The sequence below is a fragment of the Scomber scombrus genome, chromosome 5, assembly GCF_963691925.1.
Source record: "Scomber scombrus chromosome 5, fScoSco1.1, whole genome shotgun sequence".
NCBI lineage: Eukaryota > Metazoa > Chordata > Actinopteri > Scombriformes > Scombridae > Scomber > Scomber scombrus.
Genome location: NC_084974.1, coordinates 18,005,461 through 18,028,875, shown reverse-complemented (window position 1 = coordinate 18,028,875; position 23,415 = coordinate 18,005,461). Strand labels below are relative to the sequence as shown.

The window sequence follows — 23,415 nt, the reverse complement described above, 5'->3', positions numbered from 1 at the left end:
GCTGTATACAATACATCACACCTCTAAAGCAATGCTGCTGCAGCACAAGTGTTTGAAGCACTACCCAATATTCAATGCAAAGAAATTTGGGAATTGTAAACATCATTATCTTTTCAGACATAAAATGAAACTGTGAAAAGGCCATGCTTGCAGGTTTTTGTTGGTGAACCATTTTAAGAGCTATTTTCTTCTAAGATTTTAGCATCGTACGGGAGACTGTGGCTGCCTGCACAGTGCTTATGAGAGTGACACAGAGCCTCTGGTGGTTACCCGTATTTGCAGAATATAACTTATACAACAAGATTTCTCAAGATACAGTGTCAGCCTGGAAAGTAAAAGCTTCTCTTACAGCCACCAATCAATCTCTGTCTCCGTCAGCTGGTGTGACATTAGCTTAATACATTTGTCTCATTGCCATAGTTAACATGCATGTCTGCATGTTTTAGTGTGCGAGAGGGTGCATGTACTGGTTCAGCAGAGCTTGTACACATAGACAGTATGTGCTCATAATAAATGCATATGTGTGTCTTGAAGGAGTAGGAATGCTTCATCCGCACTAGTCCATGGAAAAGTGCATCAGTCTTTGGGTTCAATGGGCTTTTCATGTCAATGACACCGTTGAAAACACACATATACCCCTGCGACATCATTACTGCACACATTACCTCCTTTCACACTCTACCCCTCCTCTCTTCTCCTCTTTCACTCACTCCTTTTTTTCCTCCCTCTCCATTTTAACAACTCTTTGTACTTTGTTTTCCTTTGTTGACAATGTCAGAGAATCTATTAACTTCTCTTTGACCAGTGCGACACAGGCACTCCCTCTACAACACAAACTGTGAATGTGATTAGAAAGACATCAAGTTCAATATCAACTACATGCATGCAGACATATACTTTTTACCTTTTTGGCATACATTTTGGTCTTTCAAAGAGAATGTTTTACATTCCCCAGAGTCATGAAACAAATATTTAAATAGATGTAAGCAGAGTAAACAACACAGCCTGTCAAGTATGAAAAACATGTGAGCTGGGTTAAAAGTTCATGTCAAAGGCTCTCTCAGATTGGTTGACTGACAGATCAGCAGGTCTAGGAGGGCTCCATCTGAAAAGTGGCTCCAGAGGATGTTGTGCACTTGGCTACCTAACTCACAGCGACTGTTAACCTCCCCATCCATCAGTGGAGAGAGCAGCCGTGACACAAAAAACCTGCTTCTTCCATTAGAGCCCTGACAGAGCCTAATGCCTGTCCTTGCACTCTCTCCCTCTCTCTTATACCTGTACCTCTCTGTTACAATAATGAAGTCTTCTGCCTCCTATGAAACGAGAAACATGTATTTAATAATACTTTTTTGTTACCTTCTCCTCAGTGCCTCTTTGTTTTCCCTTGATACCCTCGTCTTTGAGAGATGAGGGGACTCACATTGGCAGTCGTGTGAATTGGAACACAGACACATTGGGATGAAAGACCAGCTCTTATTATGGCCTAAACATATGAGTACACTTCTGGGAGTAGAGATGTGTAAATGAGCTCCAAACACCAAGTGATGTCTTTTCTGGGCTGTTGTTTTGCTCTTTTAAATAATTGACAAGGCTGTGCTTGTGAAGACAGGGACAAATCTGCTGAGTTAATGTCCCAGCCAGACGAGTTTTAGCACCAAATGCTATCAATCCCCCCTACATAGAATTGTTACCGCCATGGCAGTTCATAAATCTTATGTAACCCCAGCTCAGCGATATAACAAGTCAGTATTCCACCAGCATGTTCTGTTTATTGTTTTGCTGGAGAGCTCGCAGCTGGTGACATCTGCTATATTTACCCTCTACATTACATTTCATTTCCAAACAACACTTTAACGTCAGGCAGGTCTCTGCATTGGGGCTGGAGATGTATTAGTGTGATTGCTGAGGGCAAACTGTAGGCTGTTCCCAGGCATCTGGGGAATAAAGAGACTTGTAGTTTTAGTAAGAGTTGGGCGGTGCACACATAGCTTAGACAGTGATCTTATACTGGAGTGTTGGGGCAGAGCAGTGTTCACTGTCAGACTGTGGCATCTCTGTGTTCTCCGGCCTCCTGTTGGAATTCAGTAGTGTGTGATTGAGGCCTTGACTAGGAGCAGCAGCTATGAGACACAGAATACATGGTAGTGACTATCTATTAGCTTGACAGGTTTTTTTTCTTGCTTCTTTTCTCTTTTTTTGACTGCAGGGAAGGCAGGATGCAGCTTTCTCTTCAAGATCTCTTGCCAACCACAGCAGATGGGTGGAAACCTCTCTTTAGAATAAAAACAGCTCTGAGCTTTCCCCTTTTGCTCACCATTAAAACCCTAACCAAAAAACTACTCCTGCATTGCCAAGGAAAGAAAATTCATATCTTCATACAAATGGCCTTACTTCCTTTTACGCCACACTGTTGTTACATCTGTCCCTTTGTTGTTCTGAAATGACGCCTGAGAACAAGATGACAAAACCCTCTGAGAGTAGTTTGCTTTCTGAGCAGTTTCATCTCAAACAGAGAGGCACCTGGATTTTAACCTGAGCAACGTGCGAAGGAAAGCGCTGCATTAGGATGCAAAACAAAATCCCTGCAGGATCAAGGTGATTGGAATGTAAAACAACCAGCTTTCAGTTTCACTACCCCTCAGTACTATTTCTACTCCTTCATCCTAAAGCAGTATCTCCCCAGCCACATCGCATGCAAAACAAAAAAGAATAAAAGACACTGCAACATCAGTTAAGGAGCCCCAGGGATGCAATGCAGCACAATGCTAACATACAACAGTTTTACCACCTGCACCATGTATCAAAACCCACTTCAGCGTGTCATTTTAGTCCAGCAACAACTCTACTCTTCATCAAGTGCTGGAATAATTAACACACTTATTATCTCTAGCACACAAAACAGCACCTTGCACCTCTTTTGTGAGTAAGATGCCCAGCGTTTATGATGCAAGGTCTTAATGGCTCGAATGGTTTCTATGAGTGAGGGCCAACGCTGAAGAGCAATGCTTGTTAGAGAAGGAAAACAGACAAATGTCAAGGACTCCACTCTCATTCAGAGCGCTGAAATACATAAGGAGAGAGTGTGAGAGAGGTCCTCTCTGTGCCAGAAATAGATTTCAATTTGATGAAGGCAGGCTGGGAACACAGCAGGACATTTCCAACTGCGATTTAGGCAGATGTGGGAAAAAAATAGAGGATAAATTGAAACTGGTAATTCCAATCCATTCTTATCCCTATTGTACGAGCCTTAATAAGGTCAAAACATGGTTCTTCTGCTGTAAATGACTGAATTTAAGACCATTCTAAGACAATTGTGAGGGATTTGCATATAAAAAGATGTGTGATTGTTGAAAAGACCTTGGCCTATATTCTGTAATTATTACAACTCCATCTGTCTCTCAGTCCTGGCTTTTAAATAATATTCATCCACTCCTTTCTTCAACTACCCTTTGTATTCTGTAGTAAATCCTCTTCCTCAAGCCATTATGCCAGACAACATCTGGTTCCAGGCTTTATCTTATCGATTCACTCTTGAAATATTTAACACAATGAAACACTAAACGTGCTGCTTTCAAAGGATACTGGAATATACAGTACAATTCATTCTTCTCAAAAAGAGAGACAGAGTCTGAGCTTTAAGTGGCTCTGAAGTTGCAATGTCACAGGTCACAGTGTGTATTACAGCAATTCCTTCAAATTAAATTATCAAACAGTTTGGCCGTGTACTCCAGAGTGACCCATGGGTGTGTTTTCTACTGGCATTAAATCAACAGGACAACATCATTTGTCTGAGCTTTCCAAAAACTGTTACACATCACTATTAAAAATTATGTTTTATCATGTAAAAATGATGTGGTTAAGGTTTAGGCACAAAAATCCTTGGTTGGGTTAAGGGAAAGATCATGGTTTGGGTTAAAAGGATCACTTGAAATGTGGTGTTGGCTAAATTTAGGCTAAATAAACCACAAAAATCATAGTTACAATTTAAAAAAAACAACTGTTCTGTCTTGCACTTGTAAATGGTAAGTGAAGAACGGTCTCCTGCAGCAAAGTCCACTAAGTCCAGGTTTTACAAGTAAGGATCTTCCTAGTCACCCAACCTCCCACCTACAAATATGGGAATTTGTCACCTTATATGGACATGATTTGAACTTCTGCAGCTCATAAAAAGTGCAGCCGCTAAATGGTGTCTGTCATTAAAACATAACTATAGGCTGTTTTTGGAGAATGACGTTACGACCTATTGTATCTTGTTTCTTGGGAGGACAGGCATGTGCATTAACATAAAATTCAATTCAATTCAACTTTGCAAAGCAGAATTAATCCAAAGGTTGCAGCAATTACCTGAAACCTGACTTTTCCTAAAAGTCAATCTGAGCCATGACAGACGTATGAGTACAGATAACATTTGCCAGAGCACAGACACAGCAGATATTACAAGCACTAAGCTCAGGTGTGACTGTGACAGTAGCCTTTCTCATTAAAGCCAGGAATGAGGAGGTTGGCTCAAGTGGAGCTGTGGAGCTGGAACTGGAGCTGGAGATGAGTGGAGCAACAGAGACAGAGCCAGACAGGAGCTTTGGAAAATGGAAAGATGATTGTTGTTCTTTTTCCTCATCACATTCCCCACTGAATTCACAAAGAATGGATTGCAGCCACTGATGGCACCATGAATTACGCATCACTTTTGCAATTATCCATATGGCAAAAGTGTGCCTTTGCACCAAGAACACAATGGGCAGGACAATGGCAGGGAATTTAATTTTCAGAATGCAAGCTACAAGTCCTGACCAACGAGGTTGGTCCCTCAAAACTTCAAGCAAGGAATTTAAATGTGACAGTGAGAAACCATATTTGTGATTTCAGGTGCCAGTCTGTCAGTGCTGTTGGTTTTTCCAAACGCACACCTTCAAACTGCAAAAGAGTATGGCATGATTAGAAGAGGAGGACAAAAGAAAAAATATCATTCAATGCTTCACGACCTTCTCAAATGGATGGAGGTCCACCTCAAGAACAGCCTTTAAACAACACTAAGGAAATGTTCTTTAGTTTTCACCAACTCTGTGTGTGTAGCTATTAGCACTGGATTTTGTGCAATGGACTGTTTTTGCAATGAGGCTCATTTGCGTAGAGAAGGGCCAAACGCATAGTATCGAATTTAAATATGTGCAGACAGCAAAATAGTATCAAAATGCTATTTGCTTAGCAGCACAGTTAGGGGTGCATTTCACCGTTTGCAGGTGCTTTGTGATTTACATGGTTTCTTTTTGTCTTATTTGTGCAGGTTTAACAGCCACAAAAGCCACACAGTTCTTTAGTGAATTTGAAGTGTTTTAATTTCACCCAACAACCAAAACAGATCCAACAATCATGTTTTTGTTTGTTATCATGCTTCTAATTTTAGGATATTTAAGTGTGAAAAATGTTGCATATGCTAACATTACATTACTGCACAGAGTGTTATGCACGCGCACGCACACACACAGACACACACACACACACACACACACACACACACACACATACATAACATTACTGTTTTGAAATGAGGACAGCCATAAGGATACGCAGAAAAGGTGCAAGCTAATCCACATTGCCATGAGCTACAATTCAGGGTTTTCCCTGCCTATCTAATTCAAAGGTGAGCCGCCTTCGTATTACTGACCACTGCCTTTGTTGAAAATTCCAACAGGTGATGTTGACGGAATGAAAAAGGCAGAAATCAACCGCGAGGGCAGTCCAGCACTTAGACAGTCTAAAGGGTGCATACACTGGAATTATCCTGTAACTCATCTTCAAAAAAGGCAGCAGTTACAAAAATGTTTTGATTTAATGACTTAATCATTACCTTTGCAAGACAAGCATTACGTATATTGTGAACTTTCTGAGTCATCATTGAAAGACTAACATAATTGGAGCATAACAACAAACGGCTGACCAACACTGCAGCACTTAAACAACTCTGAGGTTAAGAAAATAATTCAGTCTGTTTCACCTCAAATACGCTGCACCCGCCCTGCGTCTTAGACAACAATGGCTTTATTCAGAGCTGACGGTGCAGCAGAGAGGCTGCTCTCTACTGCTGCAGACTTAACGTTAATAACAATACAGTGCAGCGCTCTGCCGCCCCCTCATTTTGTTATTCTCATACAGGCAGAAGACTGTAAGATGCTCTTAAATGAATTAATTAATTCATTAATACAGTTAATGTTTTAAAGTTAAAAAAAGCTGTGGACCATTTATCTTAATTTCCAGTTATGTTTCATATTGCATTTCAGTGGACTACGGACACCAGTCAATGGTTTGGCACACAGTATGCTGGAGCATGAGACTAAAAATAGAGCCCATTTTCTCTTCATTCAGTCAAGAACTGGTTTAGAATCAAGAATCATTTTGAAGTGTTGTGATAGATATTAAATCAGGAGATAAGCAGGCCTAGAAAATAAACATAATTTGTCCATTTCTTTATTTTTCATATAATATAATGTATAACATGTAATATCAATATTTCATGTTGGAATACAATGTAAATTCCTATGGACATTTTCCTCTGTCACATCCTAATCCAACCTTTGCCACCTTTGCCACCAGAACAAAACATAATTTTCTGTGCACTCCTGTTTTCACAACAGACAAAATGGCGTTACTTTACACGAGGAAAGGTTTCATACTGAGCCTGTGGTGGAAAAACAAGTTAAAATCACCAATATATGGCTGGCATCAACACATCAAGACAAACTGCTCAGTCAACAGCAAACTAAAGTTAATGTTAGCAACCATAAGCTCTTGACAGCTGCTCAGTCAGGGAAAATGCACACATATTTAAACAAGCTAACAACAACACTTTCAAACACGAACACCTTTGAGATTATTGCCAGAAGATTTACCTGATTCTTAGTATTTGATACATATTTACATTTTTATGATACATGTTCAAATTCAGTAACACACACACACACACACACACACACACACACACACACACACACACATTTATTATTATTATTTTTTTAAACAAACAGTTTAAAAACATATATTTGTACAAAATAAATATTCATAAAAATGTACTTTTCAGGCTTTGCTGAATACTGTATGTGGATTTGTCTCCACCCCACTTTAAATCTGCATACTACAGAGACTAAATTTGCCATTGTTTACATGTCAAACATCTCCAAATAAATGAGTTCTGACTGTCACATGGATGGAGTGTAAGATTAATCTGAAGCATAATAAACACGATGAATCAATGCCAGAAGTCGGATCAGTTCAGACTTGATGTCACATAGGAGACTATGAATGCCACTGTATACATACTCAGTACATGCTTGGGTTTGTGAGCTGACATACAAACCAATTACGTACATACAAAACCTCTAACTGATAATGAGGGGCATAAATGTACGTGACAGACGTTCCCTTCTCCCCTTTTCTTCACCTCTCCTCTATCTTGTGATGATATCCTAGTCCATCTTGAGGACTTGCAAACTCTCAATGCCAAAAGGGCAGATGCCCAGGTGCTGGTGGAGCTGAATTGCTGTCCTCAGCACACAAAGGCAATGTCGCCTGGGGAGGATGGCTCAGGAAGGGGGAGAGCTGTCAGAGTAACAGGAGAGCACCTGGGATTACTGTCAACAGTCTCCTGGACTGTCTTCCTCTGCCTCTTCCCCCATCTCCCTCCTGTCTCCTCAGATCTATGGCATTCTCGTTGACATTGACCTTTAAACTCCAATTAGCCACTTAATCAGAAATTAATTATTAATATTAGAAAAACCAACAGGGCTAAGGTTGTTTGTCTCTTTCACCTCATTATCATCTGCTAATGACCATCCTTGCATCTCATTTCCACAACAAAGGCTGAGGAAATGGCGTTTACACAAGAATCAGGTGATTTCTTAAAGGGCAAACTGAGATGGACAGATTTTTCCATGCATGTGCTGTAATTTTCATCTTTAACTCCTCTCACAAGTCGGAATGCACTGTGGATTAAATCATTCAGATGTCTCTCCAGACTGTATTAATAAGAGAGTATTCAGCGGCTTAAGAGCACTGCATCTCGCATCCACCTCTAAACTCCGAGCCCTCATGCCCTAATTCGGTGTGAAATGGTTGACAAGGAAGTGTAAAAATGGCTCCTGGAAAAAAACCAAACAATTCATGGCAAAAAAGTGACATGAACACCGGTCAGTGTTGTCTACTCCACACTCACACTCTTGCTAATTATTTGTCATCTTCTGTTAGGAGTCACGTGGTGAAACAGTGCCAGAGGCTTTCATGGAAACACCCCTGAGTATCGGCCACTAAATACATGGCTTTGGATTTGAACAGTCTCCTTTGGCTAAATAAGATGTTTGGAATGCACTGACGGAGCCGGAGTTGAATTGTGTGGCGGTATAATAAATGTGACTCAGCTATCCTATAATAGGTAATGTTTCTCTGTCAATTACCCTTGATGCCGTGTTCTGTAGGAGAGATCTACAGACTACCAATGTGTCAATTTGTTCAAGTTTTTGGTCGTCTTCTCTGATTCAGTGTTCATGCAAAAACACACAAAAAAAAGAAAGTGTTTACTTCATTTTGCTTTTACTACTTGCTTTAATTAGCTGATTCTAATATTATGAACAGAGGAAGTGTCGAAAGTCTTAAAACTTACATTCCTAAACAAGTGTCAGATAGGAGACGAAAATGTTCTCCTCTCAGATTTGCTTTCTATTTTTCAGGCGGCTTAGAAAGATTTAGGGGATCAGTTTGAGGTTTATATTTTTGCTCCTCTCCACATTATCCTCTTCCACTTCTCTTCAAACCCTCCGCTCCTCCAAAACCTCAGCCATCAGTCCACACAGCCTGTCACCCACATGGAAACACAAACCAGGCTGAAAAGTACAACAATGCAGAGTTGACAAGGAGTGATAGCTGAAGGCTGACACTGTGAGAGGATTAGGAAGATGATAATATGAGCAGGGAATCTATTCTCTTTAAATAGAACTCTCTCAGGGCCTTGACGATGGCAAAGTTTACAACATATTACATTGACAGATGGGCATTTATTGCTCTTGTGCAAATTAACAAAGGACAACAGAGGCACCCTAAAGCCATCCCCATGCAAGTGATTTGACATGATGACGGCTTTAGGGTGCCTCTGTTGTCCTTTGTTAATAAAAAAAGAGGCCCATTGTTTTCATTATTCCAATCTCTTGGTGTATGATCATCAATATAGCACTTGGTGTTTATGAGTCATATCATACTTTGGTTAAAAACCTCTCCCTGACAAGAGACAGGAGCCCCTTGACGTCTGTGGCTATTTGATATTGTGGGGAATACAATTGGAGCTGTGCTGGCTAAAGAGCTGCTATGACGCCAATGACACAGGTCTGTGAGACATGGCCTGCACAAGTGAGCAGAACTGGAAAAGTTGAATTGCAGAGGCCACAGTTGTTTCCCTTGTTCTGGATTCATTGTGTTGAACTCATTAACGGCAAGTCCTACAACCCTGTCTTCTAGCACTGAAAAACAACATGAGTAACAAACTACTTTAAAAGCCATTGCTCCTAATTGCTGTTGATTTACAAAATAAAATTACTAAATGCTACAGCATTTCATAATTGCTAAAAGTAATTATCCCTGCATATTGTTAAACACTGGCGATGGAAGACCAAGGGGCAAACAGTGGCATTTTTCATTTTAGATTATATTTTTATGACAGAATGTTCAAAATTTAAATTAATTTGTATTCATACAATGGCGGATGGCCAGTGTGTGTAAACATTAAGCTTGAATGATATGTAGTGTTCTTAGAATCCCTTTTGTGTTGTCTGTGCTAATTTCCATTAAAAATGCTCATCACGTTAAATGAAGTCGATGGAAATGCATTTCCCAATTAGTCTTATCTTGCAAGTCTGACACTTACAAAAAGCAAATCTCACTTTGCGCATTTGTGTATGTGTGCTCCTACACTCCTCTGCCTGTGTAAGACCCTCCAAGTGTTAGGTTAAGAAGTTGGATTTATGGTTGATGATGGATTAGCTTTAAGTCCAGGTTTAAGGGTTGAGGTGAGATATGTACAGCAGTGCTGATGCTTAAAGCTGCTTATCAGTGGTTCTGCAAGTTTTAGCCTGTTAAGTACAAATTATGTATATTTTACATTACAGCCAAAATATACCCTTCCTGAGCATGACGTTGTGGGTGCTTTTTTAGCTCCCAGGAAGCCATCGGTATCAGTTCATGTCAGTACTTAAAGACAATTTCAGACAGTAATCCATCACACATTGTCTCTGTGTTGTGAACACACATGCAATATGGGACAATTTTAACAATTTAGTTTATTCAAGGATGCTCACATATCTTATATTGTAGAGTTGGTCTCCAAAAACCACTGCATCAGTTCCTAATCTTTTCAGAAAGTCAAATCTAGAAGACAACACGATTTTCAATGAGTCCTCCAAATTCATGTTATACAAATATATAGGTTCAATGTTGTCTTTTATATTGATCATTCACAAGCATGTTTCAAGGCTTTGCAAAGTGATTTTAATTGTGTTCTGAAATGAATAGAAACCAGTGGCTTAGATGTGAGAGAAAATCTTTGATATGAAGGTCGGCAATAATGTAAAGTATACACAATTTTAAGTAAATGGCCTACAACCTGTAAAACCATATGATTATATGGAATAAATTAAATCAGTGGAGTATCCTCATAATGACAGACGTTTGGGTTAGGGGTTTGCACACTGAAGCACTCAATTCTCTTTTAGGAAGTATGTGAGTTGCGTACTTGTTTATGCTTGACTACATTGAACATTTGCTTAAAACGGCAATCTAAAAGGTGGCATAACACCAAAAAAACCTTATCTGAGCCTCTTTCAATAATCCCCCAATATGTATCAGCAATTACAACACGTCATAGCATGGTATATTCTATGGACATCTCGTCCTTTCCATCTCAGACCTGTTCTGACAGATCATCCCTTGTGCCTTCTCTATGGCTGGCTGGTTTTGAGAAAAAGAGAGATGGTGAGAGCAAGACAGAGAAATAGACAGAGAAGCTGAGACAGAGTTAGAGTGATATGAATGCCTGCATGACTACATTAATGTACATATGTACCCAGACAACCACTCACATACACATGTAGTTGTTGTATAAGCCAGACAAAATACATAGACACACACGCAAGCAGAATCCCAAACACCATTCTGACTGTTCAAACAAAGATATGAAGACTATGTTGTCTCACCTGTAGTTGAATTCACACCATAAATGTTGTACATGTCTAGACATATTTGTGGATTGTATGGACATGACCATACCTTGTCACAGCAATGATCATCCTGCCCACTGATGAAAAGATCAGTGGAGACTGTCAGACAAAGTGTGAAACAAAAGGCCATCATAAAATCTGCGTGTCCACTCCATTAACATGGTAATTAGGCACAGCCAGCCACAATGTGAAGTCATCCTGAAAGGTGTTGCCAGTATGTGTCAGCTAAGACACTTTGCTTCTACTGTATGTGTTTGTGAATGGTTGGCCTGTCACAGTAAGTGCTGTGCCTGATGCATCAGACAGGCTCCCTAGAATGTGTTATTTTAGGTGCAAAAAAATTCAAATTCACCACAGAAGTTCTGCGACGTTCCTGCCAACGCTGACGCATCTCTGCCTCACTGGTATGGACTCAGACATGCTGGTATACTGAGCACTTTTGACAGACTGGTGAAATCTGAACTTTGAAGTCATTTGTCTTGAATTAAGTGATTTTCTGTCCATCAATGTGCAGTGGTAAGACAGATAATTCACATACAAAAACCTTGGGCAGAGCAGGGACAGAGCATGTTTGGAGTACAAATTTCTCAGATGTCAATCACTCTAGCTTCAGCTCTCCATTTGACCCTGAACGTAACTGGAAAATGAATGTGTGCAGTGGTAAATCATCTCCTCAAATGATCTGTTGATGATACAATATGCTATCAATTGTAATAGCTTTTACCAGCACATCCATTAGTTAATACAAAACAAAGACGGACATGTTTGCTCATAGATTCAACTCTGAGGAGTGTTTTCTGGATTACAAACCGTGACTCATGCTAGTTTTCCCAAAAAATCTAAACCAAACACTTCCCATAAATGATGCAACTTTTCACTTCTTGTAGAGTCTTAATCAGTTATAAGAAGCTGTCAGGAAGCAGGTTTCAACAATAGGCCTTCCCTCACAGTTGTTATAGCTATAAGCACTCATCACCATGGTGTTTTTCATCGTCACTGTTGGAACAGCAATAATCGATCTGATGGCAGCAACAAAAACATGTTGTTTTTCTCTGCCCCGGAGGCGAACAGCAGAAACACATACACTCAAAACAGATGGTTTTCATGAGACAGACTAAATAAACACAAGTAGTGAGCAGTAGTGACTCCCATCAAGTATGTATATTTGTGTTAATGTGTGTATGTGACAAAAGTTTGAGGATCGTTTACACTACTTTGTCTAATATAAGTTACATTAAATAATAAAAGATCAGGCTAGCTCTAACCCATGACAAAGGATGTGCAAAATAAAGTCTATGACAGTGGTTCCTAGTGTGGGGTCTAGGGGCCTCCAGGGGCCCCTTCAGTCCCCAGCAAAATGAGGAACTGTTAAATTTCACTATTATTTTACTCTATAGATAATAGCACAACAGGAGCATGTATTAGTATAATTTATTTTCATTAGAGGTTTTACTCTCCCTATGTTTTCAGCCATCCAGTGGAGGCACTTATATGCAGCTAAATGGCCAATTAAAGCACATAAATAAAAGCAACTGTTCCTTGGGACAAAAGATGATAAAACTGAGGTCTAGTGTGAATCTATCTTGGGGATCTTGATATTAAAAGTTTGGGAAGCTCTACCCATTTTTATATGAGGTGCTAAAGGTGTTGAGTGTTCATATAGTGTGCAGCCAGCGGTGAATAACCTTGTGAGCTGCGGTTTGATCCATCACGTCTAGATGTACTGACACACAGCAAATAATAATGCTTCAGCAGAGTGCAACGCTCGGAGAGATAGCCCTGTGACCCGGGTACAACTCATAAACTGCAGTGCGGCATCAGCTATATTAATATCACATAGTCGTCCCCATGTTTCCTTTCACAGATGAATATTTGATTCCCAGAAACCTTCAATGCGTGTGGTGCAAATTAAAGATGCGCTTGAAATGGCGCATCGTCTGAAATAACACATATGCGGACCAACGTGGTGCAATATGAATGTGTCATATTTAAATATCTGGTTCATAAGCGTAAAAAGTACCAGCATAAGGGGAATACATGTTATGAGAATTTGGGCAACCTTCGCCTGATAGGATGGATCAGGCTACAGTCTACTAAAAATAGGCAACAAGGCATTACCCCGTCATTAATTTGTGTGCTAAAGTTGAGACTTACTTACCCCTTTTGAACATTTTGTAGGCCTAGGTGTATTTCGTCTTCTGTCCTCTGAGAATCATCTAGTCTTATATTCCAGACTTAAACTTGTGCGCTTTAGTTTCGAAGTTGATCCGGAGCTTTCGTGGATCGTTGTGTGAATGTCAGTTGTCACTCTGGATTTTCTTGCGATTCACAGTAATGAGTTGCACTGCAGACTGCCGAGGTTTTGACAAACATTGACAACAAACAATAATCTCCTTTTCCACAAAGTGTGTCAGACCTCAGTCGGACCTGGGAAATGAACGTTACGCGGCAATCATTGCAAAACGGACGCACTAAAATCATCCCCTCTGTCCGAAACAATGATAACTCCAGTGCGTGCAGCACAAACGCGTAGCAGTCCGATGCAACCTTTGATAGCCAACTCCTTTTTAGACGCAAATGACCGTAGAGGCTGCAAATCAGTTCAGGGGGAAAAGTCGACGGTGAGTACAGGCAGTCTCCAAAAAACACAGATGTTTAAATTCAAGTGGCCAATCTTAAATTCTCCCGGTGCTTCAGAGCCGTTCAAATCGCATCATATTCGTTAAAATCTCTAATTAACATAAGTTATTTGGATTCACATTCCGCCTCTGATGTCGGATTATAAACGCAGACTCCTCAAATCCTCCTTAATAATGTAGACTTTGATGCCTTCGGTTTCCTTAAAATCCTCTCTTTTCAGCTCTCCTCTCTCCACTTGTAATTGTTACATTTCTGTGATCTTGTCTGTGGAGATCTGTCTCTGCTTTCCACCTATGGATCAGAGCACGCTGATGCGCTCAAGGAGGGAGAAAGTATGTTGTACTGCCTCAGCCCCTCCACCGGGCAGCATCCTGCTCCATCCCTCTCACTGCCTGTATCCCTGTCTGTGCCAGCCACAGGCAAGCTGCTCCCTGACACCAGAGGTCTTCATCATAAATATGAGATGACACAGGACAAAACTTACACATCACAATAATCTATTGACAAGATGACCAGACGTCAGGAGAAATATGTGATGATCCTTGTTCTGCAGTGGGAGAATGATTTTTTATAAAAGCTATCAATCTGCTCATCAAATAGCCTACACCCAAATATTCAAATAATGGACTAATGCCATTGACCAACTGACTCTCTCTTTCTCTCTCTCTCTCTCTCTCTCTCTCTCTCTCTCTCTCTCTCTCTCTCTCTCTCTCTCTCTCTCTCTCTCTCTCTCTCTCTCTCTCTCTCTCTCTCCTCTCTCTCTCTCCCCCCCCACACACACATCAGACCATACTCATTTACTCTAACCTTATCTTAACCCTAACCACTGACCCCTAAATCACCCTTTTTCTAGTTTTTGTCCCTAATTGGAAAAAGCATCTCTGATTAACTGGTCCTAAATCTGTGTAGGCTACCCAAAAGTACACACACACACACACACACACACACACACACACACACACACACACACACACACACACACACACACACACACACACACACACACACACACACACACACACACACACACACACACACATCCTGACTTTAACCATCACAACTATATGTCTAACCCTAACCCTTTCCCTAAACTGAACCTAAACCCAAATCTAACTTTCAGCCTAAATCCAAGCCTGAAGCCCTTTGAGGGTGTGTCAGACAGTGAAGACTGGCCAACATGTCCTTACTGTTCTAACATGTCCTCACCTATAATACTACTACTACTACTACTACTACTACTACTACTAATAATAATAATAATAATAATTATTATTATATATAATAATACAATAATATTATTATGTTATTATGTAGCTAATTGGTCCATCATGTAATACGATTCACAAACCAGGCCTACTTATTAAAGAACATTTATTTTAATTGAAAATTTTACATATACTTTATTGTTTTTATTTCAGTTAAAGTATTTCTGTAATTTTAATTCATTATTGTGTTTTTTTTTTCATTCAGTATCATATTTGATTTAATTTATTGTTTTGTTCTTTAAATTTAATTTAGGGTGAACGTGTAAAGCACTTTGAAACTGCTTCAGCAAATTACACCATATGTATTATGGTTAATTATTAATCATACAAACTATACAATATTTTATTTTACTTTAAAAAAAAATCTTTATTGGATTTTATGTTTTATATTACTTTATTTTATTACATTTGTTTTTATCGCCATTATTACATATAGTGTTATTTTTATAGTGTATTTTTAAAAAACACAACTTTCTCAGTGTATAAATCGGATTATACAATACTATAATACATTTAATTTAATTTAATGATATTCTATTTTATTTCATTTAATGAATTTTCACAGTGGACAGCTCCCCTCACTTTAACCTACATCCTGCTATCAGTAGAAACACACGCTGCTCATCTCTCCGCATGGTCCCGTTCAGCGACATCAGTCTCATCGGCGCTCCACTCGCTGACCTGATCTCTGTGTTTGATTGGTTCTGCCTTTCTTGCCTCTCATGCGTTTCATGTTTGGGAGGAAAAAGAAAAAACATGGCAGCACCCTCGAGTGAAGTTCAGCTTGTTCCTGCAAAAAAAACAACAGGTAAATATTAACGTCGCATTAAATATTGAACAAAGAAGACTCGTGTTATTTCAGGTCTTACTACACGACCCATGATGCGTTTACGGACAGATAGAGGCACCAGTGTTGTTTTAAGCACATCAACACAAAGTTATGCAAGAAAACGAGCTAATGTCGTCATGTGTGCATGTTGTTTCATAAATATCCAGTTGAGTACATTATAAGCATTTTACACGATATGATTGTTGTGAGCTTATTGTAGTCAGCGTTCATCTTTCGGTCCTTTTGCGAAGATTCACCAGAGTTTATGAGTCTGACCAACCTGACATTACTGCTGTGTGCATGTGTTTATTGAATATAGTATTATGGTTTGATCATTAAGATGCCTGTCCCGGTCACCATAAGTCTTCATTTATTACTAGGACATAATTCAATGTATAGAAGTTAACATATTACCATCCGAGAAAGGTTGGATTATGTGTGATTACATGATGGCAGGAATACAATTCTGTTGAACATAACATCTCAGGGAATGTAATAATGTTTAACATAGGCTGACTGAATTACTGCTTCATTGAAAATGTCTATGAAAGGTCTTAATTAATGATGTTAATGGGCCTGGTGATCCCCCCAATGCCTCTGCTGCCTTGCGTTTATTGACACATAGTAATGAAATGTCATGTTTGCGAGCTGAATCAAAGTAGAATGGGTGAATATATGGAAGAGTACGGGCTGAAATGGTGTTTACTATTTCCCATTAAGTTAGAAGACACATTGTACCCTCTCCAGTCAAAAATCCATTTTGCTTATTGTTATTTCACTTGGTTGTTTGAGCTTCTGATGTATCAGAGTTTGAAACTAGGAAGTTGTTTTTATATTCATCTGCTGAAGAGGGAAAGTTTCTCTGTGCTCAGTGAAAATCTGAGTTTAAGCAGTGGGCCTATGAGCATGATTTGTGACATCACAACTATGTGTGGAGGTTAATTGTGGTCCAGTATGCAATTTACACAAGTGTGACGTAGAAACTTGAAGCCCCCATTGCACATACGCTGAGAATGGACTGTTCAGGTAAGTAGGAGATATTTTGTGTCCTACATTTAAACATTTGAAATAAAAGTGTTTGCATATTCATAAGTACTGGAATGTTCAATGAGGGGGAAGGAAAAGATTGAATATTAAGGTTTGTATTCAGTTAACTGTACTTATTGAGGAATAAAAACAAAGTGGACACATTATTATTTCAAGCAGAATATTTTTATATTACAACATGCACTTGAAAATGTGAATGTTGCACTGAAAATACAATTTATGGCCCGTAACAGAAGGAGATAAATTGCTGGTGGAGTCCTCATTTAAAGGTATACATTGAGCATGAGCTAAACCTTTGCCAGTAAAACCTCCCTTTCAAGCTTCCCAGTAGCTTGTAGAAAATCATTTGGGAAGGATGCTACAAAGACAGATTTTTGGTGCTCCCAAAGTCCCCCACCTCTCACACCTCATTACACATGGCCTATCACTGCAGACATTGGAGACACATTTGAAGAGGATGTAGAGCGAATTTTCTGAATTGTGCTCTCCGCCCTCCACACTCCAAGGGCCAGTCTGATCTGCAAAACATGTGAAGCCTGTTTTAAAGCATACGTTCAGCTTGATTTGTTCCAGAGTGACTTCTGATTCATACTGCTCCCATCAGTGCTCCTGGGAGCTGGCTGAATACAGCTGAATAACCCCGCTGATAACGTATTCACAATATTATCTGACTGTGACCTTTTGCATAATTATTTTCACATGTGTGACCAGCTTGTCTGAAGAATATAGACTTAGCGTATTGGATCTTGTGTTCATACCTCAATCTGTATCCACTGCATTAAGAGTTCTGTAATTTATCTTTCTTTTTAGTCCGCGGACCACGGCGGGTAGTCAATCAAATTCCAGATGAAATCCTGCAAGACCCGGAGTTACAGGAGGCAATCAAAGCCCTGCCGGCAAATTACAACTTTGAGATCCCGAAGACAATTTGGCGAGTGAGACAAGCAAAGGCTACAAGAGGTGAGCTCAAGTGTTTTTACAGCTCATGATTCATTTGTCGCATGAATAGGAACCTATGACATATTTACTCTATTAAGAGTAACAATCACTGCTGTGATGAGTATTTGAACTAATTAAAATGTTCAGATTTCAAATGATAAAGAATAAGCTCTATGGTAAAAGCAAAATAGAGTCTGGGTGGTAAAATTGTTTTTTATAACAAAACCACATTGGATATGATGTAAACTCTGAAATCCGTACACAGATGCACAGAAATCTTCAGTGCTTGTGGTCAAGGCACAATTGACTTCTGAAGAAAGTTACATCAAGTGTACTTGAGCAGGGACTGGATGTGGTTGCTTGGTAGTAGAGAATCTGCAACAAATACAGTATTTACTCACCATACTACTATACTGAGTACAAAATATGCTTTTTGGACAGAAACATATGCTTTTGTGATTTGACCATGTATGAGGTGATTAGGATTAGAATTATTGCTGAAATAGTGTTGGTCCAATATAATTACATAAATGGCTTCACCAAATCAATTTATTTATTTTTTATTTCTATTATTATGATAACTAACTGATGGGGAAAAAAAACACTCGATCTGTCTGTGGGTGCAGATGTGTGATGATGGGTGTTCATGACATGACCCTCTGAACCATGCATCATTTCAGAGCTATGAGAGCAGTTATGTGCCTGGCTGTTAGAGTAGCCTGTTAAATAATCACCACACCTGCTGCTTTATATTCACCATCACCCAGGCCGTTTGCACGTTGTGCTGTTGCACATACATGAACCAGACTGGCAGGTGTGCATGCAGATGCCCACACAGTCTGTGCATCTAAGATCTACCACCTTACGCTTTTTATTAACTTGCATGGTTAGAATAGGGCCCAATGTGTGTTAGTATTCATTCAAAATGCCATCCATGGGTGCATTTGTGCTTTGACTTACTTTGATGAGTTTATTGTATACACTGACTTCTTGTACAGTTAACCTGTGTGGTTCACACAGGTTTATCCAGCATTGTGACATATCAAAAAACAGATCCAGTGTAAAAAAGATTTAAAATGTCTAAAATTCAGGTCAACCTACAATGACTGTAACATTTAGAACTGGACAAAAAACAATCAACAGCAGCAGCAGTAAATAAAGTAGTGAGATTAAATTTGTCGGTGCTTCTGTCATGATATAATTCAGAAATAAAAAATATATATTTTGTGTTTTCCTCATGGTGTCCTCAAGATGCTTTCGACAAGAATTTCATGTCCAGTGTGTTTGGAGCTGCTTTACACTCAATTTGTGAGGTGGATGTATTAGCCTTCTTTGATTTTCAGCAGGGACAATTCCCCCAAGATTCGTGTTTATTTGTTATTGACAGACATGGAAGGCTGCTCTCACTACAGCTCAGAGTGCCCAAACTAATAACTTCTCCCCATTAATGCAACACAGATGTCTGCGCGTAGTGTTACTAAAAAGAAACGTGATGATTTGATGAACTCTGCCTCATAGTCGACAAACACAGTAGGGGAAAAATCAATTTATCAACAACACAATTAAGCAGCAATTTTGGTTGCCTCTCTGATAAACTGCTCAGACGTCATATCATTTGTTGTGATATCTTTTGTGCATCGCTATTATTTCACAATGGAGGTTATGAAGACTGATAAAGGATGTGGGTTGCTTAAAAAAATAGTGGAGTCAAACAGAATAATCACATCTGAGCAAAAGTGTTGAATAGGAGCAGCAAAGCCTGCATTTTAATGCCTGCAGTGTGTGCAGAGTTAAAGCGCTTCACTGACGTCAGTATGTAGTGGTATATGTCAACATGCAAAGCACAAGGTTGTTGCAGTATAGCATTTCATAACATTTGTTAACATTACATTGTTTTACTATCCTGCTATAGCATGGACCAGTGTGTGATAGTATTTCATGCCTGTATCAGTAATGTTACTTACATTTTGCACCTGGTGAGAACAGATCAACAGAGGTTACCGTCTGGAAGAGATTGTAATAACATTCAGTGTACATTTAAATATGTAAAATATAGCTTCTCACATCTTTTTCATCTGTTTACAGAATTTCTAGTAGTTAGGGATTAAGGGATGGGTACCTGCAGTTTAAAAACACTGCAAATTACTTGCTGGGAGAAGTATGAATAAAAAAATACCTGTTTATTAAAATGCATACAGTTCTCACAATCTTTTTTTTTAAATGTGCTAGGGTTCAAAAACATATCACTAAAATGCTGTCTGAAAATAAAACAAAAAAACAACAGTTTCTTTAAGGTGCTGACAGTGGGAAGGGCTACACAGGAATTATGCGAGGTCGCTAAACTACATGAACGACTACAAATGATAACAATGAAGGTGTAACTTTTCAAGTCTACCAGGTGAAATGAAACTCAATTGGGAGGTGAGAGATGTCAGCCAAGCATAGTTTCTACACACCCACACAGTCCTAATGCACCATCGGAAAAATATTATTAATGTATCCCTGAAAGTTATTTGGAACTGGTATTTATTGATCTTTTACACTGAATCGGTAATTTATCAAATTATGGCAACTACGGTAATATGTAGTCATTGCTGTGGTGTGTTTTTCTGCACTTTTCCTAGATTACATATTTGTTCTATTGGTCACACACATTTAACCATGTTGACCATTAGGCCTCTTTCAAAGAAGGTGTTTTGATTAGTCACAGTAGAAAAGCACAGCTGTAAATAATATTAAGGACACTGAATTCCATTTAGCTTCTTTAGTTCAGCATCCTTGTGTTGTGCATGCTGGCTCACTGTTTTACTGCCGTAAACATTGTTGATGTGAGTAACACCTCTGCTTTTCCTCCTATAACTAGAGTCAACACATGCACTGTGATTTAATATGTTGAGTTCCTCTGCACCTCGTCTGACTTCTCATGACCTTGTAATAAAGCCGAATCAGTACTCGAGTGTCTTTTCATAAAGCTAAATTAACTGTTTTCCTGTACTCAACCCATTTAGAAAAAATCTAAATGATACTTACTATGCTGCAGAGGATTTTGTTTCTTTTATTTAAGTACAAGTGAGCAGAAACCACTTTTGGTTTATTTCTTAAGGTGTTAATTATTCTGTGATCACTAAATTAAATTAACAGTGAAGCAAATCAGGAGTTACTGTTCTAAAAAAAAATCTTCGAAAAAAATTGTACAAAAATTAATTTTCTGTGTCTTTGAACAATTTCAAACTTCTCAACTGTGCTAATTTTACATTTCAGTTTTCAATTCTATTCAGAAATAAACTGACAACTATAACTTTGTTACATTTTTATTTAGACTTTTCTTCATGTTTGATGTTCTTTATGAAACAGGTGGGTTAATCGTTCCAATGGCGTCCTCACAAATATAAATATTAAAATGTGTTGTCTTTCAGTCACTAATGCCTTGGGTAGAAATATTCAGATGGCATGCCAGGATGATTGAATCAGTTTCTTCAGATGTCCCTGTTGGGAGCCTGCAGTTTACCACAGCCTGCTGCCTTTGCCTTTTTGTTGTGTGACGTTTTTTTAAAGTTTTTTTAAAATTTTTATCAGAGCTTGCCCTCTTTCTCTGAACTGAAAGCATCCCTCACCTTATCACCTCCGTCTCTCTCTGTTCCAGTTTGTGTCCATCTGTTTCATTGGCATGCTTTGAACTCCTCTTGAATCTCACACACTGTGCTTTTGAAATAGAGGACTGAAGAACATACAGTAGAAATTTATTTTGGCTGCCCGTCCTTTGTATCTGAGTTTATAAATAGTCACAAGCAGTACGTTGTTTTCTTGCTTCATTTTCTCATTTAAATGTAATGGGTATAATCTGTTGTGCATCTCAAATGTTTACAAGAGCAACTTAGTTTTTCAGAGTTTTTGGAACTGCTGTTGTGTGTCTGCAGTCTTGTTATTATCGCACATGTAGTGCAGAAAAAGAAAAGCAAACAGAAATTTAATTAGGTGACAATAACTAGCTGACATTAGTCAAGTCTTTTGTTTATAGAGGAAGAAATTGAGTGATGTAATGCAGACCAACAAATGAGGCAGAAGTGGGTTTACAAGGCGAGCCAGTGACAGTTGTATTTATCCATGTTTTGGTGAACATCTGGCTTATGTTTACATACAACATTATGTACCGTTGGTAGAAACAGGTGTTTTCTTTTGCACTTTTTTGCGTTGAATCTCACACTTGTCTGTTCTGGTCTATTTGCAAAGTTAGAAGTCATAACATCAAAATGACCATATGGCTTTCCAGGTAATGGCAAAATACAAAAAAATACAGGCAGCTTTGCTTTTCTTAGCCTTGCATAAGTAATCAGAAAATTAAATTAACACATAACATAAACACGCATTTTATAAGGTATTTTTAGTGATTCAGATTTATCAGTTAAGGTTTAATTAACCAACAAATTGAAAGGGCACAGTATTTATGGCTTTTATATGTAGAGTTATAGCCAATGGTTTGGATTTGAAGTGGTGTACAGTCTGACTTTGTTTTTGAGCTCAGATCACATTCATTCCTAACATTTTAATCTAGCTTTCAACAGTTGTTCAGTCTTGCATACGACTACAGAATCACACTTGGAAAAACACACACAAAAATGAGACACAAGATAAAAAGCAGCTCAGCCTTGAGTGTCTTGGGAATCCTTGAATCCATGAAAGTGTTTCCTTACGGGGATTCAAATGGAGTGAAATGGCCGGGGAGTTGTTCTGTTTTCCAAGGTCTTCTCACAACTAATCTACAGACAAAAGATTAGCACAGTTGACAATTTCTCTTTAGATGTTTCGTTGGTCTGCAAGGCAGTAAGCGCCATGTTGTGCATTTAGTGTCTCCTTTGAGCTGCTCCAAAGTTTTTCTGTGGTACTTTTATGCTCCGTAGGGCATGTGAGAGGAAAAGCTGCCATAACACACAATTTTCAGAATGCATTTACATTGTACCAATGTTATACCAATGGTAACTTCAAATTCAGGCCACAAATAATAAAAAAAAAAAACAAGTTCAGAATAAGTCTAGTCTTCCATTAATGGTGAATATTTTTTTTTCATAGTTTGTAGTGGTTTTTCTCTGAATACAAAAATGCCCAATAAGCCATTAGCATGGGGGGAACGTCAGCTTCCCCTGCATAGTTTGACACATCTGGCTCTGAGGCACATACATAGCAACATTTTGGTCAGTAGTCTTTATCACAGTTCAATTATTGGACCATGTTAGACCCAGAAGACTAGTGTGGCCTGTTTTGGATTCAAGAGTGCACTTTTCTGTCAGTCAGTTAAATGTAGTGTTTACTGAATTTCATGAATCTGATTAATGTACCTACTAAACTCAGTCATGGTTTCACCATGTATAACGTAGCCCTACAACTACACAGATGCATTGTGGGAAACAGTGCTAACAACAACAACACATGAAAAAATATGAAT

At 38.9% G+C, this 23,415-nt stretch overlaps 1 protein-coding gene across 1 annotated transcript in view; it reads left to right on the top strand.

Moving 5' to 3' along the window:
- Positions 1-15,878: 15,878 nt before the first annotated feature.
- dph1 (diphthamide biosynthesis 1) overlaps positions 15,879-23,415 on the top strand; it is a 59,411-nt gene continuing 51,874 nt past the window's right edge. Inside the window, exons 1-2 of the mRNA XM_062419393.1 lie at positions 15,879-15,968; positions 17,847-17,996. Coding sequence (XP_062275377.1) covers positions 15,917-15,968; positions 17,847-17,996 — 202 coding nt within the window. The 5' untranslated portion in view covers positions 15,879-15,916. The remainder of the gene's footprint in view (positions 15,969-17,846; positions 17,997-23,415) is intronic.